This window comes from Neophocaena asiaeorientalis, unplaced genomic scaffold (genome assembly GCF_003031525.2).
Source record: "Neophocaena asiaeorientalis asiaeorientalis breed wild unplaced genomic scaffold, Neophocaena_asiaeorientalis_V1.1 scaffold182, whole genome shotgun sequence".
In the NCBI taxonomy this organism is placed as follows: domain Eukaryota; kingdom Metazoa; phylum Chordata; class Mammalia; order Artiodactyla; family Phocoenidae; genus Neophocaena; species Neophocaena asiaeorientalis.
In genome coordinates, this window is record NW_020174648.1 from 5,722,212 (window position 1) to 5,739,456 (window position 17,245).

At 38.9% G+C, this 17,245-nt stretch overlaps 1 protein-coding gene across 10 annotated transcripts in view; it reads right to left on the minus strand.

The window, feature by feature from the left end:
• Positions 1 to 17,245, minus strand: part of RABGAP1L (RAB GTPase activating protein 1 like) — a 668,427-nt gene that overhangs the window by 16,247 nt on the left and 634,935 nt on the right. For 7 of the 10 annotated variants that reach the window (XR_003005040.1, XR_003005039.1, XM_024758766.1 and 4 more), the window contains 2 exons: positions 16,351 to 16,443; positions 6,040 to 6,150 (listed from right to left, as the gene is read on the minus strand). Coding sequence is in view for 8 of the 10 variants with exons in the window: in XM_024758766.1 (XP_024614534.1) it covers positions 6,040 to 6,150; positions 16,351 to 16,443 (204 nt within the window). In the remaining 2 variants the exon portion in view is untranslated. Of the gene's footprint in view, positions 1 to 6,039; positions 6,151 to 9,741; positions 11,363 to 15,857; positions 16,164 to 16,350; positions 16,444 to 17,245 lie in introns of those variants that run through there. The other 3 variants (XM_024758767.1, XM_024758774.1, XM_024758773.1) reach the window with 2 other exon arrangements.

Sequence of the window (17,245 nt, forward strand, 5' to 3'; positions counted from 1 at the left end):
ACGCGTGTCTGCTTTACACGTTAGGACACTTAGCTCGCCCTTTAGGTCTCGGCTTCAGGTTCACCCTGCAGTGCAGCGTGGTCTGAGCCCTGTCCCCCTCACCCCATCTGCAGCAGCTCCCCACCCCACCGAAGCTCGTATCTCCCTTGACAGCACACAGCACGACCTACAGTGACAAACTGCGTGTGTGATAATGTGTGCCTCGCCCAGCTGTCTGCAGCTGTGGGAGGTGGGAAACCTCTCTCGTTTGCTCGTCACTACACCCCCAGCCCTGAGCCCAGGACCGGGACAGAGCAGGCGCTCCATAAGTGAGTGAATGGACGTGGCACTCTGAGGCCCTGGAGAAGCAGACTGGGTGGAGGTGGGCGGAATGAGTTCAGCAGAGAAAACCGCAGTCACAGAAGAGAGGCAGCTCTTTGAAGAAGCCATCCCGGGCTGACAGCAGCAAAACGCTGTCCAAGTCTTTGTGAAAACTGGCCAGGTGGCCTTCTGTCTGTGTTTCACCATATCTCCCACATGTCCAGATGGCCAGGCCAGCACAGTCTGCTGGGTCCTGGCAGAGAAACTACAGTCCAGCTTCTCGGCTCTGTCTTCCAGTTCCTGATGTCCCACAGCCTAGGGCTTATAGCTGTTTTCAGATAATGTGGAACTGTCAGGTAGTTAAAGTGAAAAAGTCCCTTTTAAAGACTTTGAAATTTGTTCTGATACATTAGAGTTTAGGGGGAAAAATCTACACAGCAAAACGCATCCTAATAGTAGAGGTGGGTCTCAAAAAAATGCAACATGCATGTTGCAAGTTTTAATAAATCGTAAGATATCAGATGTAGATTATGGAAACTCAAAACTGCGAATTCTAGAGCTGCAATGCAGATGACAAGTTACCTACAAAGCAGGAGATCCTTCCCAAGGTCTTCAACAGAGGGTCACCTGGCAGCAAATCATGAGCTTGCATTGGCAGGTGCTCCTCTAATGCCCTGAGAATTTGGTTCAACTATCCTTTGGTTGTTCCACTATGGCGTTAGCCTTTGAAAATATTTTTAAATAAAAAATCCAATTTTTCTAGTGGAAAAAAAAAAAAGCTGTCCTGATGGCTTCAGCATTCTTAAAAATCTTACCAAATCTGTCTCCCTAGAATGGCAGTCCACTGAGATATTCTACCCCAGAATATCTGAGTGACAGCCCTGCTAATAAAGAAGACTGCACTTTAACCACCTCTTACCATACCCTCAGCAATCTCCATTTTGTGAAGAAAATAGTCCTTTTTATAATATATATCATGACACACTGAAACAAATGTTTTCTAAGTTTGGTTTCTTGAAGGGAGATTCACTCAAACTCAAAAGTGAGCCTTCTGCCAACTTCTGAATAGTCAATGCTGTCCTGACATTCAGCAACAAGCTTCTAAAATTCTCTGGCATATCTAGATGTTGTACGATTTTGGAAATATCTATAAGAAAAGGGACGGGACTTCCCTGGCGGTCCAGTGGTTAAGACTCCTTACTTCCGCCACAGAGACAGCGGGTTCGATCCCTGGTTGGGGAACTAAAAGATCCTGCATGCCGTGCAGTGTGGCCAAAAAGAAAAAAAAAAGGGAAAAAACTCACTTCCCTGAGGAAATTTTTGACGAGAGGGACTTTTTTTTTTTTTTAAGATTTATTTATTTTTGGCTGCGTCGGGTCTTAGTTGCGGCAGCAGGATCTTCGTTGAGGCATGCGGGGTTTTTCATTGCGGTGCGCAGGCTTCTCCCTAGTTGTGGTGTGTGTGTTTCCTCTTCTCTAGTTGTGGCGCGCAGGCTCCACGGCACGTGGGCTCTGTAGTTTGTGGCACGTGGGCTCTAGTTGAGGCATGTGAGCTCAGTAGTTGTGACGTGTGGGCTTAGTTGCCCCGCGGCATGTGGGACCTTAGTTCCCTGACCAGGGATCGAACCCACATCCCCTGCATTGTAAGGCGGATTCTCTACCACTGGACCACCAGAGAAGTCCCAGGCCTATTAGTTTTATGTACACATTTTCTGTTGCACATTCTTCACTATGCCAAGGTCAGGTGACCTCCCTCTATTTCTGTTATCAGATCTGACATCTGCAGAAATTGCTGTGGGTCCCACAGGAAGCTGTATCCAGAGTTTCCCCTCCATGCTAAACAGTAAAGTAGGACTGATTCTGCTCATCAAAATAGAACCAGATCTGAATTCTCCTTTTAAAAGGTTCTCCTTTTAAAAATGGTCTTCTGGGTCTCTATATAGCCAACCTCTATACCTCACTTAAGTAGAAACCATCTTTAACGTTAAAGGAATCTCCAGGAACAGAATACTAAACAGACAGATACTCTAATTCTATCTTTGAGCCCAAATGATAAAACCTTCACCATAATTTGATAAGACTGAGTGGACCATTGTCATTACTGTCTTCTAATCACCTACCAACATCTTTTAATGCCTTATTGATATGAAAACTTCTAATTGCTCTCTAACTTCTATGACATATATGAGAGAAACGAACACTGCAATGTGTGATTAAATCATGAACCAACTAATAACCTGCTCAGAAGGCTCAGCTCTCACGTTAGGGATGAGGCTCTTTCAGAAATAATTTCTAAAAGAACTAGCCAAGGCAGTTGTTCAATTTAAAACAGAACAAAAGAATGTGCCACTTGTGATATGCAGCTTCTGGTTTGACACGAACTCCCTCTGGTCAGAAGGGACCTGGGCCCAGGCTGCAGTGGGAAAGCACTGGTTGTGTCTCTTGTTTTTGTTCCTTGGGAACAGAAAGAACAGGAAGGGCCTGAAAGCAGATAGCAACAGAAAGTAAAATGGAGATGTTGTATCTTTTTTCATTTCTGATCACTGAGAAGTCCTTATTTAAGGAGTCTCAGGGAGGCAAGTTGTCAAAAGAGAAGGCTCTGTCAGAGAGAAAAATGAAGAGCTGCTGGGGGCCAGGAAGCCTGAAGCCAGCGCTAAAATGACATGGGTATGAAATAACTTACCTAATTACCTAATTAGGTTTGTTTGCTTTACATATTGTCTCAAATACAATCTGCTTTCATATTTGTTTAATGTATGCCAATGTTTTGCTATTTTAATTAAAAGATTTGATTTTGAAGAACTGGTAATGGAAAAGTACTGGGCAAACTGGGTGAAGGCAGGGAAGCCTCACGCTAATATCCTTCCTCTCCTCAAAGACTGGAGGGGCAGGACACCTAAACTGCAGGGACAGCTTTTTGATGTGCAAATAAACCCTGCTCAGGCAGAAACTACAAAATTAGATGTTAGGAGGAGACAGCAATTTTTGAGTTAGCAATGAAATGAAATGGCAATTTTTATTCTTTCATCTAGAAAATAAGCTTCACAAGGCAGAGGGGCCAGGTCTTAACTACTTTTTTAAAAAGAGAAAGGGAGGTATGAAGGGAGGAAATAAAAAGAAGGAATAAATGAAGGGATGTTTTCTTCAGGGATTGATCTAGTAGCTCCATGAGGTACCTAGGTACTCAATAATTTCAGGAGGACCCTAGCAATTGTTCCGGACTAATCTACAAAATGGGTTTTTTGGGTGGTGAAACAATTTTTTTTAATAAAATATTTTTTCTGATCATTAAAGAGTTATAAGGCACGTTATTACTTAACCAAGGGTGGTTAAGTAATTTAAGGTCTCCTTATAAAAGATATATAATTGAAAAAAAGTATGAAGATGAATATAAAAATTAGATTTACTGTTATCACCCAGAGACATCTAGTAGTAACATTTTGATGTATTTCCTTGTAGGCTTTTTTTCCTGTCAATGTATATTCCAGCCTCCTTTCTTTTCCTACGGGATGGCCCTTTGCCAGCATACATTCCTTGCAATTTAGATGCAAACATTATATGTAGATAAATTTACTTTAAAAAAATATATTATTATATCATTACCTTCCCATTGTTTTTAAAAACGATTCCAGAAAGATATTTTACAGATATATCTTCATCCTCTCCTTCTATTGGACATATACATTATTTCAATTTTTTATTCTTGTAAGTAACGCTGCAGTAAACAACCTTGTACCTATATTTTTGAGCAAATCTCTACTTTTTTTAGGATGGTTTTCCAAGTCAGAGTATGTACGTCAGTTTCCTCATTTATAAAATGGAAGATAAAATACTTGCTTAATGGAGTCATTAGGAAAATTAAACGAGATAATGCTTATACATTGCTGAATAAAGTGCTCGGTGCATAGTAGGAACTCAGTCAGTATTTAATTTCATTATTGCTCAACCTTTTAAATATACCAAATGTACATTTTAAGGTACCAAATACATTTCCCACATAACTTTCAATTTACAACTCTAACTTATTTCACTGCATACCTACTGAGTCTAACTGATTAAAACTTCCGTTCCTTCTAGTTTTATTGAGATATAATTGACATACGTTTTAGGTGCACAACAAAATGATCTGAATTACATACATCATGGAATGATTACAACAGATTTATTGCAAAACTTTTGCATTTAGCTAGCCACCTTAAGAAAACTATTAATGGATAAAACATTCAAAATGGCAGAATCAAGTGTCAGTCAAGGCCATTTGGAAAGCTAATATGGAACCTAAAATTTCATTAGAGTACTGAGTCACACCGTGGTCTTATTGCTACAAAAGTACAACAGCCAAGGTCAGGCTGGGTGTGGCCCTGTTGAATGGGGACCCCTCTACCTTCCCTGGTTCTGACTCCCTTAGTCACGCATTTTTCATACCATCTCTAACAGCCTGCAGAGAGGCTGGAGTTAAAAGGGCAGCCTAACAGCCTGCAGTTAAAAGGGTCATCCCCCTGCCTTCCACCATGGGGCTGCTGCTTCTGCCTTCTACATCCTGTGTCCCAAGCAGCACAGTTTTTGTTTTATTTTCAAACTCCATTTAGTGTTGACGCCTTCGGCTTCCTCCTCTCCCCCTTCAGCACAATTTTCCTTAACAGTGGTTTTATCTCCCATCTTACTGTGGCTAAAACTTCTGAGCTGCAAAATTAGCTGTTTATCTGGGAAAAGGAGTTGTGGCAGGGACCATTTTTAAACATTTAAAAAATTCCTGCAATTCTAAACATCCAATCATATCTATATTATTAACGGATTTGTATTTTAAATATTGTCAATACATAGCCAGAGCACAGGTAATGCCTCTTTTTTATAGATTCAACCAGCTAAGTCTCAACTTTTCTGACCCTGCACCATTGGGAATATGGGCTTTTTAAAAGTCAGAAAATAGAGTGATGGCTTTAAATTTGTGCAAGATTCCTTCTATATTGCCAATTATTTCCAAAAACACAACCAACGGAAAAACAGTAAGTCCTAAAGCTGTGAGTACTGTTGGAAAGGACAAGGAGGTTAAAGAATTTAAGGGCTTCCTAGCAACAGCTAATGTTTATTGAACACATACTCTTGTAGTGCTTTACCTCATTTAATTCTCACATCATCCCTATGAGGTCAACACTTTTTTAAACCTATGGGCAGGTTAAGAATGGCCCTGGGTCACATGATTAGTGAGTGGTGATGCCAGGATGCACACCCAGGCAGTCTTGGCTCTCAACCGCTAGGATGCTGGTCAATCCAACAATACATATCTCAATGTACATACTTCATATAAAATCCTCACATTTACTGTAGACGAGAAATCTTTTTGGAACAAAAATCTACAGTGCCTACAGATATTAGAGTGGCACTGCATACTCTTGGTGACTGATAGTCTCAGGTAATGATGCTGGCAGTCCTTGGTTTAGGAAAAGTAGAGATTAAGAGAAGAGACACCAGAGAAGCATAGAGCTATTTTTTTTTTTAAGTATGCTGCACATGCTGTTTGGAAATGACCGAAACCTATCTCAAAAGCTTGCGTTTTCCACCGTCTCCGGTGAGAACAGCAGTCCCCTCCCACTTACCACCCACCCATTCACCCATCAGGCAGCTCACTCAGGGTCAAGTACAGAGCAAGCCCTGGTGGGACTGCCCTGAGAGCAACTTGGTCCTTGCCCCGGAGGAGGCTGTCATAGTCTTATTTCCGCCTAGTGAAGGACAGATTTACCTGATCCAAGTCATTCCGCAGAGCAATTTTGCTGGTTACTAGTTCATGGGCAAGGTCATCATTCTCTTGTTCCAGCCTCATGCTGGCCTCTTGTAATCTCCGGTTCTCCCTCTGCAGAAAAAGAGCAACAACCAGAGGTGGGCATTAGGGCATTAGTGCCTGGAAATACTACCAGAAACAAGTGGAACTGGTGAGGAAAAACAAGCAGCAACAACAACAACGAAGTGAACTTTTCAAGGTGTAAAAAGGAGAAGGCGCGAGTGGCACAGGAAGGCAGGATTGCTGTCTGGGAAACAACAGTGAGTTAAGCGAGCAGAGCGGATGCGGAACTCTACCCAGTGAAACTTACAATTGTCCCTTAAGCCCTCCAGACAGGACTTCATCATAAAAACCGTGCCATGAAAAGCAAAATTTCCAAACACACCCCCAATCTTGTGAGGTTTTCATATAGACCTAGAATACAGACACAGGCAAGTCTTTGTTTGAAACATGCACGATAATCCCACCCTTGACCTCAAAGGAAACTGCAAGACACAGTAAGGATGAAATTGGGGAAACCAATAGACATTTCCCTAAATGGTTTTTCCCATATCAGAGTTTAAATTAATTGAGTATATTTAAGATACACGGTTTGGATTTGTTTTGCTATCAACTGACATTTTCATTCCTTGGATATGAATGTATTTACTTTTCTGAACGCCAATTTTTGTGTTAGTAAGAGCCACCGTCCTTATGATAATGTCTCTGAATGTTTGTTTTGCCTTTTTAAAAAACTTCAGATTAAAAGGTTCTGGGTAAAATAAATTGCTGAGTTGTTTTTTGCCCCTTGAACTCCTAGAAAAAAATTTGAAACGGTTATATGATGAAGAAAGCAAGTCACTAATTCTTATGAAGCAAGATCTCCCCCTCACCAGTCATTATGAACTGTGTACATTCACTCTGTTTTCTGAATAGCAATTTAGCGACCTCCCTTCCAAAGTATCAAAAGTGCTGTCTCTGCTATTGTTAGCAGTTAGGGAAGATTCAAAAGAGAGCTGACAGGAAAAACATCAATGTGATAAGACCTTCCTGTTTTTCAGATTTACACTCCTAATGGTGTTTTCTGCAAGGATGGCAAAAACTCAGACAAAGCAGTGGTGTACAACCAGAAGCCAAATCTATGCCCTGGAAGATAGTTATCAGACCATACTGGAGGCAAGGCGGGGAGGGGGGCAGGGAGTGAATTTTATCTTCTGTAGAACCACCTGGAGTTTGTTATATGGAAAGAAGAGCCCTGATTTCTTTTTCTTTTCTTTTTGTTTTTTAAAAAGGGCTAAGAAGCAGATGGTAAGGGCAAAGGCTGAGACTTTCAAGGAGGTAGAGGATCCAAAAACAGGGCCAGCAAAGAAGCCAAAGGACAAACGTGCACTTTGACTACAGCCAGCCAACAGGGTCAATTGCTCCCTTCTCCTTTGTTAAAGGTAGACTGGAACAGCTGGGAACAGTCAAAACATTTTTGAAAAAGAGATCTACTAAAAAAGAAAAAAAAAAAAACCCTAAATACTTCTAAATAAATTAATGATAGAATTCCATACAGTGTTAAAATATAAGTAAAAAATATCTCTCTCTAATGACAGGAGAAATGCTTATGCTACTTTATAGGGGAAAAAAAGAAATAACTGGAAAATCTCATTTTCATAACAACATAAATAACATTAACTCTGGGTAGTGGATTATTTTAACTGTTGTTTTTGTGCTTTTAAAATGTTTCCAAGTTGTCTACAATGAATATACAATACACGTGTTTAAAAAGTTGTTTAAGAAATAAAAAGCAATTCAGAAGTTCAGTTCCATTGGAAAGGATAAAATGCCAAAATGAGAATTTTTTAAAAGTCTTCTCCTATTAGAAGCTCATATTCTATGTGAAACCCTAATGGATCTTCCTCTGTGACCAAGATACAATGTAACCCCTCACAAAAAAGGACGCCTTGCCAGGAACCCTTTCCCAAGATATACCTGAAAAGACAGTGTACATATTTGTAGGGGCAAATTATACTCATCAAATTCTGTCTGTCTCCTCAATATACAGAAGTTCTACCCTCCCATAGAAGCATAATAAAAGTGGGAACTAAAATATAAAAATAGCCAGGGTGTCTACAGCTGAATCTTTCAATCTTTGCTGAAGTCATCCAGATTCTAGCAGGGGCTAGAGATTAGTCTTTCGTCCTGATATATCACACTATTACCCCTTTTTACAGAAACAACTTACATGCTTGTTGGAAACAGATTAAAAAAATATGGTTCAAAAACTTTTCCAACAAATTTCCTCCTTGCCAGGAACAAACAGCAATACCAAGCACAGTTTCATCATACCATATTTCACAAGGCAGACTGCTTTAGACAGGGAAGAGATTTTTCTCATTTCTTGATAAATCCCCTCAAAAGAGACCGTGATAAGACTATTCGAATACCTATTCCTAAGTGTCCTATTTTTACTGAAGTTGTACTTAAGTCTCCAAGATGCAAACAGCTCCCTCAACTACTTATCTACACTGCGTTAATTTGGCACAAGCGAAAAATGTTGCAGCTACCAGTTTTTCAGGTTACAGTGATATATGCTTAGAATCAAGTTAAAATAACCTCCAGGTAAAGTCATACAACGCTATGGAAAAGCACTTTGTTCAAAGTACTTAAAAACTGCACCAGGAGCTACTTCACTACTGATTAGAGATACATGTCTGATGGGTTATCTTATATTATATATGAAAGAGGTGTGAGCTTGGTTGAAACCTGACTGGTCACTTCCCATTACCATGACTGTCGCAACTCAAACCTTTCCTCGCAGACACATAGCTAAGGGGGTGGGGTGGATAGGGGAAGACTGGGGAGAAATTAGGTGTGTCTGAGGGTCCCTAAAAAGCAAAATAGCCTAGGGGGCAAGCCTAGTGGCTTTTGCTCTAGCAAGAAGCTTCAGTTCAGTGTGTGCAAAGCAAGCAGCACAGTGGGAAGTGTGCAACTCCTGCTCTGCACTCAGACACGTGGGAAAGCAAAGCTCTGGGGCCAGAAATGCAGTATCGTCCTCCAAAGTATGAACCTGGGGGCGGGGCAAGGTGGAGCCTTTCTATGAAGAAGAACCCGCCCACGCTTACCAAGGGCTAAAGAGAGACAACATGACTTGGCTGTCTTTTCCAGCCTTTCCCAGGGAGCCAAAACTGTTTTTAGAACTGACTGAAGAAAAAGTCTGCCTTTATACTAGAATAAAGAAGACAGTTTAGCTTTGGGAAAGGTTGGAATCTTGCTTGGTTCGTTCTGAAATGTTGGCAAGGACGGCCCACCCGAGAAAGACGTGAAGTGGCCCCATAACCTCAGCCAGTGCAGAGATACTCACGTGCCGCAAGTCTGCACAAGCGGATGTGCTGAACGCTCAGAGCCCATAAACAACACAGGCAAATCGCTTCCCTTGCCTTTCGGAAAAGGCTACAGGAGACAATGCTTACATAACCCTTAAAATTCACAGCACACTGTCTGAAACCTCCTCCATGTCACACAATTAACAACATTCGAACAAACAGCAGACAACAACTTTCCTCATTAGTTCCCTCCCCTCTTGCATAGGAGATGTGCAGCTGGGAAAGTTGGGTTAGTAACTTTGGGGAGGAGGATACTGCATTTTTCAGAGAGACAGACGCTGATATTACAGACATACATAGACAAAAAACTTACCTCCTGAAAAGCCATAGACCAACTACCGTTTTCAATCATAGGTACAAAGACAATTGAAAAAAAAAAGAATATCCAATGAAATTGCACACCTACTAATACAATTAGGAAATGGCAATAACAAAAACAGACGCTTGTTAATGCTATTTTGCTCTTCTGTTTTTCCTTAGAGTGTCATTTACTCTAAGTTCTCTCCAGGACAGCTAACATTTGATGCAAGAAAGTATACTTGAGGCAGCCAATGGGCAAAGTCTCAACTCAGGAAGACTGATACACTAAACTCCACCCTCTCCACGCTGTTATTTGCAGTTTGCATGACTGATGAAAACGCTGTCTGTGGAACTATTTGCAACTACGGTGTGAGTTGTTTACACTGTTATTAGAGCTGGGTGGAAGGAACTTCCTTATGTGACAAAGTCAGAAACATTGCAAAATATTTCATCTTCAGGCAACAGAATGAAATTGCTGGGCAGGGGAATGCAAAAGAAAAATGGATCTCAGCTCTCCTCTGTGTCTGGGGGTTGGAGTTTGGGTGAAGCAGTATAAGGAATGGTGAATGTGATTTTTTCCAAGATGAGAAACCAGAGAAATGTGAACTGGCAATCAGAAGAAAATAAACTCAGCCTTAAAGGAAAAAATGATGGGGCAGGAGGCAGCTTTATGACTCTAGCTCAGTATTTTGGGTGTGCTGTCTGCTGCTATAATGAATTCTTGGCACAGACTTTTAAAGACATTTAAGGGTCAGGAGAAAATATTTTCCTAAAAGACCCAGTGTAATTTTATTAGCAACAACACACTCAACTCTCACATCTTTTCTTCTGGATGCCTCTTTCAAAAGAGTTGACAGTCATCATCTTCAAATTTCATCAAACAGGTTTTTGACATTCAAAGACAAATGCCTATAGATGAACTGTTTAAATGTCTACATTATCTGTAGATGAAATTTGAGAAAGAAAATCTGGATGTCTCAAATCATTTTATGCTCCTACTTTACCCAGCATATCCAGTTTTATCTTTCTGGTGGAAATTTAAACAATTTTAAATGCCAAACTAAAGAGAAAATCTTGTCAGTACGAACTAACTGGCAGTTGGCAAACGAGACTGCATTTCTCATAGCACTTAAAAACAATCTTAGATTACTCTTTAGCATAGGGGTCAGCAAACTTTTAATGTAAATGCCCAGACAGTAAATATTTTAGGCTTTGCAGGCCATATGGTCTTTGTTGCAGCTACTCAACTCCATCATTGTTGTGCAAAAGCAGTTATAGATAATAAGCATGTGGCTGTGTTCCAATAAAACTTTATTTACAAAAACAGGCAGTGGGCCAGATTTGGCCCACCGGCCGTATGGTTTGCAAATCCCTGTACTACTCTAGCATACAAATCAAATTTTTGAAAAGCAAATGGGTTACAGATGACGTAGAAACATAGGAGTGTGATGTAATTTTCTCCGTCAGACTCCTTTAACAGGAAACAAGACATACTAAAAACTGAAGAAAATTTTTGGAGAATTCTGAAGATCACTGATAAATATACCAAGAGATTCTTAATATGCATAACATTTATGCCTCTCCTGTTAAGTATAACTCAATCAGCAGACAAGCATCATCAGAAACCACCTGCTCCTTCTTAGCTAAGTGGCTCGAGAAGCATCAAGAGAACTTAGGCTTGCCTTCTCCACAATCCTATAACAGTGAGTTCATCGAGTTACCCACGTGCAAAAGGAAAGAGTGGCAGCCTTTTGAAGTTTATCGTTAAGTTGTCAGAGGCAGATAGAAATCATCCTCTTGACTATCACTGTTCATTAAAAGCACATGATTTCATAACAAATATTTCCAAAAGCCAGCAATACCTCTGATGTGAAAAATAAGAAGTTTATTTTCATTGGAAGAAAAATACTTTTCAAAGATGGATTCACTTATCTTGACTTCTCTGAGTAAGGAAGGGTCCAATACAGTAAAAAAAAAAAAAAAAAGGTGGGGGTCTTCTTTTTCCACGTATGTTTAGCATAAACTTCTTCACTTATCAAGTTAAAAACAAAATGTGACAATTGTTCTAAATTATTTCCTTAGATATGTAAGGATAGCAAATACTACAAGTTAAGCTTTATTTAGAAAATCTTGTTTGTACTGTTTGTACTATTTATAATTAAATAGCTTAATTTTAAATCACATGCAGGGATGACTGCTCTACAAAAATTAGTATGGGCAAGAAAAACCTTCTGTGAACTTACAGGAATCATTTTCTTTCTATTTGAATTACATTTTGATAAAAAATGTACTATGTCTAACCTCAAGAAAGACGTTAAACATTCTAGATTTAATTATACTGAACATAGATAAGATTCTTCAATTAGAAATTATGTATTTATAATACTGTCCCCCAAACCCAAGAGAGTTTAAGCATTCCTGATTCTTTCTAGGATTTGCCCATCTAGAACAGGTAATAACATAACCTTCATTACACGTTGGGACATTCACTGAATTTAATTAATTAGCTGTGCTTTTTGAAGGCTTAACCCACATTTGTACAAGTAGTTCTTTAATTAAACAAGAAAAGCATGTCATCTTCTAAAGACAGATGAAGACTGTAGTTCTCTAAAATTGCCATCAATAGATTACATCATTAGAAAACTAACTTCCCCCAAATGAAAACAATTCATCACCTTAAAATAGCAAATGATATTTTAATTTCTGAAGTTGATAGCTGCTTTTTAGGGGCTTGGCTACTAATTTTTAAAATGACTAAAACAGCTGCACATATCCATGAACGTTTGTTTTCTGGGGATTTGTATGAAGATAAAAGTATACATGATGTACTTCTACAGACAAACCTTCATCCTGCATTTCACTTCACTTGAAATCTATAAATAAATTTACAAACCAAAATATCAGAGCAGATAAATACCACTACACAAATCGGGCCAGGTCAAACTTAAGAAGGACAATAAAAGAGGCTTAGAATAAATACTGTATATTCTTCTTCCCATAAAGTTTCCTTTCTGTGTCTTGGAATCTAGTCAGGAAGATAAACAGAAAGAGTACACCAAAGGCTATAAGCAGTCATTATAGAGCTCACTGGTTTCAAATACAAACTGATGTCAACACCAGGTAGCACAGGCAGTGTATGTATATATATATATATATATGCATTATCTATTTATATGTTTATGTCTGTGTGCATGTATATATGTATGCGTATATACTACATATATATATATATATACACATGTATGTATATATACATAAAAATGAATGCATCACCCACTTATGTTGGCCTTTGCCTTATAAATATAAGTACACATAAGATCTATAGTCATTGATTAGCTCCAGTTCTGACAGGAGGTCTCCCTCCCACAAGTATGGCTTGTGCACAGGTACCTCTGGTGTGATTGAGGTTTACGAAAAAAAGATGGCAGGCAGATGCCAATTCTCTTCAGACATCTTGCTTGGATTTTTTTTTTCTTTTGAGATATAATTCACATACCATAAAATTCATCTTTTTAAAATATACAATTCAGTGGTTTTACTACATTCTCAAAGTTGTACAACTGTCACCACGATCAAATTCCAGAACATTTTCATTGTGCTTAGGGTTCTAAAATTTAAATTTATACCAACACCATTTCATCAAGTGTTAGATACAGGTGAGCACAGTGACATAACCTCAGAAGTAGATGTTTGCATATATCATAAAAATAGACACAAAACACATGTTTAGATAGCTACAGCAAGAATGTGACTGAGAGCTATCCTCTTTTTGTACCCTACCATGCCCAAGAAAAACAGTATAAAGCTGAAAAAATCTCTTGGAATATCTTAAGGTATGACATTTCTGGCCTTCTTTTTTTTTTTTTTAACTGACACAATCTTCCTAACTCCCTTGCCGTATGGCAAGCTAGAGGATAAACAAGTCATTTTAAACACTATGGATCCTAACGGTTGAGGAGGGGTTGTCAGTGAACTGGTATAAGTTCTGACTCAAGGCCTTCAAAGATCTTCCCAAGTTATTCTTGAGAATTTTTGGGTTCCCAGTCCAAGAACTATGAGTTATAAAGTGCTTATTCCCAGGGCACAGATCTTATTCTTGACAGGATTAAATTTATAAGTTGCTAAAATGTATCTCCTAAGACACCTTCCTACTCTAATGAATACAACTGTAATTAGCTTCTTAAACTAGATAGTGAATATCTGAAAGAACAAATCTGTTGATGGTTGGACACTATGTTGTCAAGTGTCACCTTGAAAATGTAATTATAATGTGAGGACTATAACTTTACCAAGTTTATCTCCAGTACAAATTTCTAGACATTATTAAAAGTGGGACTTCCCTGGTGGCGCAGTGGTTGAGAGTCTGCCTGCAGATGCAGGGGACGCGGGTTCGTGCCCTGGTCTGGGAAGATCCCACATACCGCGGAGTGGCTGGGCCCGTGAGCCATGGCCGCTGAGCCTGCATCCAGAGCCTGTGCTCCGCAACGGGAGAGGCCACAACAGTGAGAGGCCCGCGTACCGCAAAAAAAAAAAAAAAAAAAAAAAAGTGTATAGAAACATTAGTTGGATGATGTATTGACAAGCTATTACAATAACACAAAAGAAATAGCTATAGAGGGTGTCTGATATGCATAAAAAGAGCATTCAAGCTTAAAAGTAGTACCTGTTTGCAAAACAAAGACCAAAAATAAGTTTAATTCTACTTTGACCCTTCAGTAAAAACTGTACACATCAATAGTATATGTGTGATAATTACTTTTTAAGAAATAATATGCATTGTACTATTTATTTATACATAGCTGCTTTGACACAAAAAGGATATAAGAAATAATAAGTTCAGTTCCAGGCTGATTTTAAATACACCATTTTAGTCTTTCATTTCCCTCTCTTCTATTTTCAAGTATCCTTCCTAGGTTTTACTCATAACAATGGCAGCAATAAGAAAATTAGAATGATGCAAGCAGTAGGAGAGCTTCACTTTGGATCCTTAATAATATTTTATAATTACTACTTCAAGCCTTTCTAAAGCAGCAATGCTACATAAGCTGCATTAAAACTGGTTTTACTGAGGGGTGGAAATTAACTTCCAACTTTATCTATGAGCACCTTATATGGTAATAGTTATCTGCCATAGCAATATGTGGGATTTTATTATCAGCTGGTTTTATAAACAAGGGCAGTAACACACTGATGTTAGATTATTAGGTAGCAATACTCGAGAGAAACAGGAGAAAGATAATCAAGGGACTGGTGGAGCAGACACAAATAAGGTGATATTATTCTAGTAATAACTGGGTAATTAGAGGCAGTGGACCTAATAAGGCTAATCACAACCATTTATTGAACACCAGCTATGTGCTGGGTACTTAACATATAAAATCCCTCATCCTCACAACAATCTTTCAAGGAAATGTGTATACTATATGTTTTACAGATGAGGAAGAGGCTCAATAATTAGTCCAAGATGCTGAACAACGGCATAGGGATTAAAACCCCCAACTTGGACTCCAAATTCTGTCTCCTTTTCCAGAAATTCAGGTTTTTAACTCAGATCTGACTACAAAATCCATACACTCCTTCCACCATTCCCCTATGTGAACCTCCAATGCTATTCAATTCAGCAACGGAGACGAGATATACTGTGTAACTGCAGCTGCCTGTGTCCAGCTTTCTGACCACATGGAGGCAACTCTAGTTATACAAGCAGAAGTCATCCCACAGTGGGTGGTTTAATTAATAATGTCATTGCAGTACTTTTTGGCATTGCTGGTGCTCAATGTATGAATACAATATTCTCTTGTCCTAATGTACTGATGTGGAGAGGGAGGGAATCATTCTGTATCTGTAGTGATCTGGAGAATTAAAACATGTTGAAGAGAGACACGAATTTTTCCGTTGGAAAAAAAATAAGTTTGAAATCAGTACTTCCCCAACATTGTATCATGGAAACACTGTTGCTAATTACCACTGAGGAGATCTTTATGACTGGCTCCCATTTTTTAAAATACTACAATTAACTACGATATTAAACTGAAATCATCTTGATTCTTGAACTGCATACTGTAATGAAATGTCACTGTTACTCATACATTTGTTTGTGGAAATAAATGTTGCAACAAACACCATGACTGTGCTCAGTATAGCTTTGTGGTTTTTATTTCTCCTTTCGAGTGAGTTTGTATTTTGAACATTGGCCACAGACACAGGTCAGTCTGAAACATTCTTGTGCCAGTCTTGGAGCAGTTCGCCTTCTAAAAGTCTTTGTGGATGTGACTGTGCACAGCTAAAACCGTACTTTGCCATTTTCCTTTTTTCTCATTTTTGAAAGTAGTCGATAGCCACTTTCTCTCTTTCTTTTTCCCTCTCTTTCTCTCAGCTTCTTATGAAGACTCCCAGTATAAATGCAACGGGTGAAGTTACCTACAAATATACAAACTGAAAGAAAAGAAATATTATGGTTGGCCACTCAGGAGTCTCCTGAGATGAAAACATACCTGGACATTGAGCATGGTCAGAGAGTCTACATCAACCAAGAAGGAACAGAGGGAACAAACTTTCCACAGCTGCTACTTTAGGGGAAAGAAGGCACTTGGCTCTGACAGGCGACCCCTGTCTCCCATACCTTGTATCTATCCATTGGGTCTTCCTGCTGCAGCTGACTCTCTCGCATTGCCTGGTATTCTTTCTCATATTTCTTTAGCTTCTTGGTCGGTACCTGCAGGGATTAGAGGACAAGCATGTTAGTCAAGGAGATCATTTAGGAAACCATTTTCTGATGTGTTTCCCAATGAAGTCTCTGGCATTCTAAAGGAGCGCCCCAGACTCAATGTAGGGGGAAAATCTAGATTCTAGAACAGGGTCTGCAAACTTTTTCTGTAAAGGTCCAGATAGCATATATTTTAGGCTTTGCGGGCCACACAATCTAGGTCACAATTCCACTGTTGTTATTGCACAAAAGCTGCCATGGGTAATAAACAAACAAATGAGTATGGCTGTGTTCCAATAAAACTTTATTTACCAAAATGCGCTGTAGTCTGTTCTGCAACATTGCTGATATAGCATCACTTTTTCTTGTTAATGTATTTAACAGTGGTGTTAATTCTGTTAACTAACTTTCTTTAAGTAAAATTCACTCTCCCAACATGTTAAAAGTGAGAATTATTATTTTATAAAAATAAAATATTGAGCAACACACAAAAAATTTAATGGAGCTAATAATATATCAGAGAGAAAACAGATTCTAAAATTGGTAGGCAAATTTCTATTTCATAATGGTTGTCAGGAGAATTAAATGACAAAGTATCTAAAATAATGCCTGGTTCATTGAATTTTTTAAAACTGTGTTTTCAGGAAATATTCAAAAAAATCCATTTTAATCTATTACATGTTATACATAACAGACTAAGTCTACTCTTAGGCTTTTCTTGGACAATCAAAATTATATAATTCCTTTAGACATCAAAATCTTTCCTTAACGTTTAGGTCCTAACGTAAATGACTTGAAATGAAGAATAAAT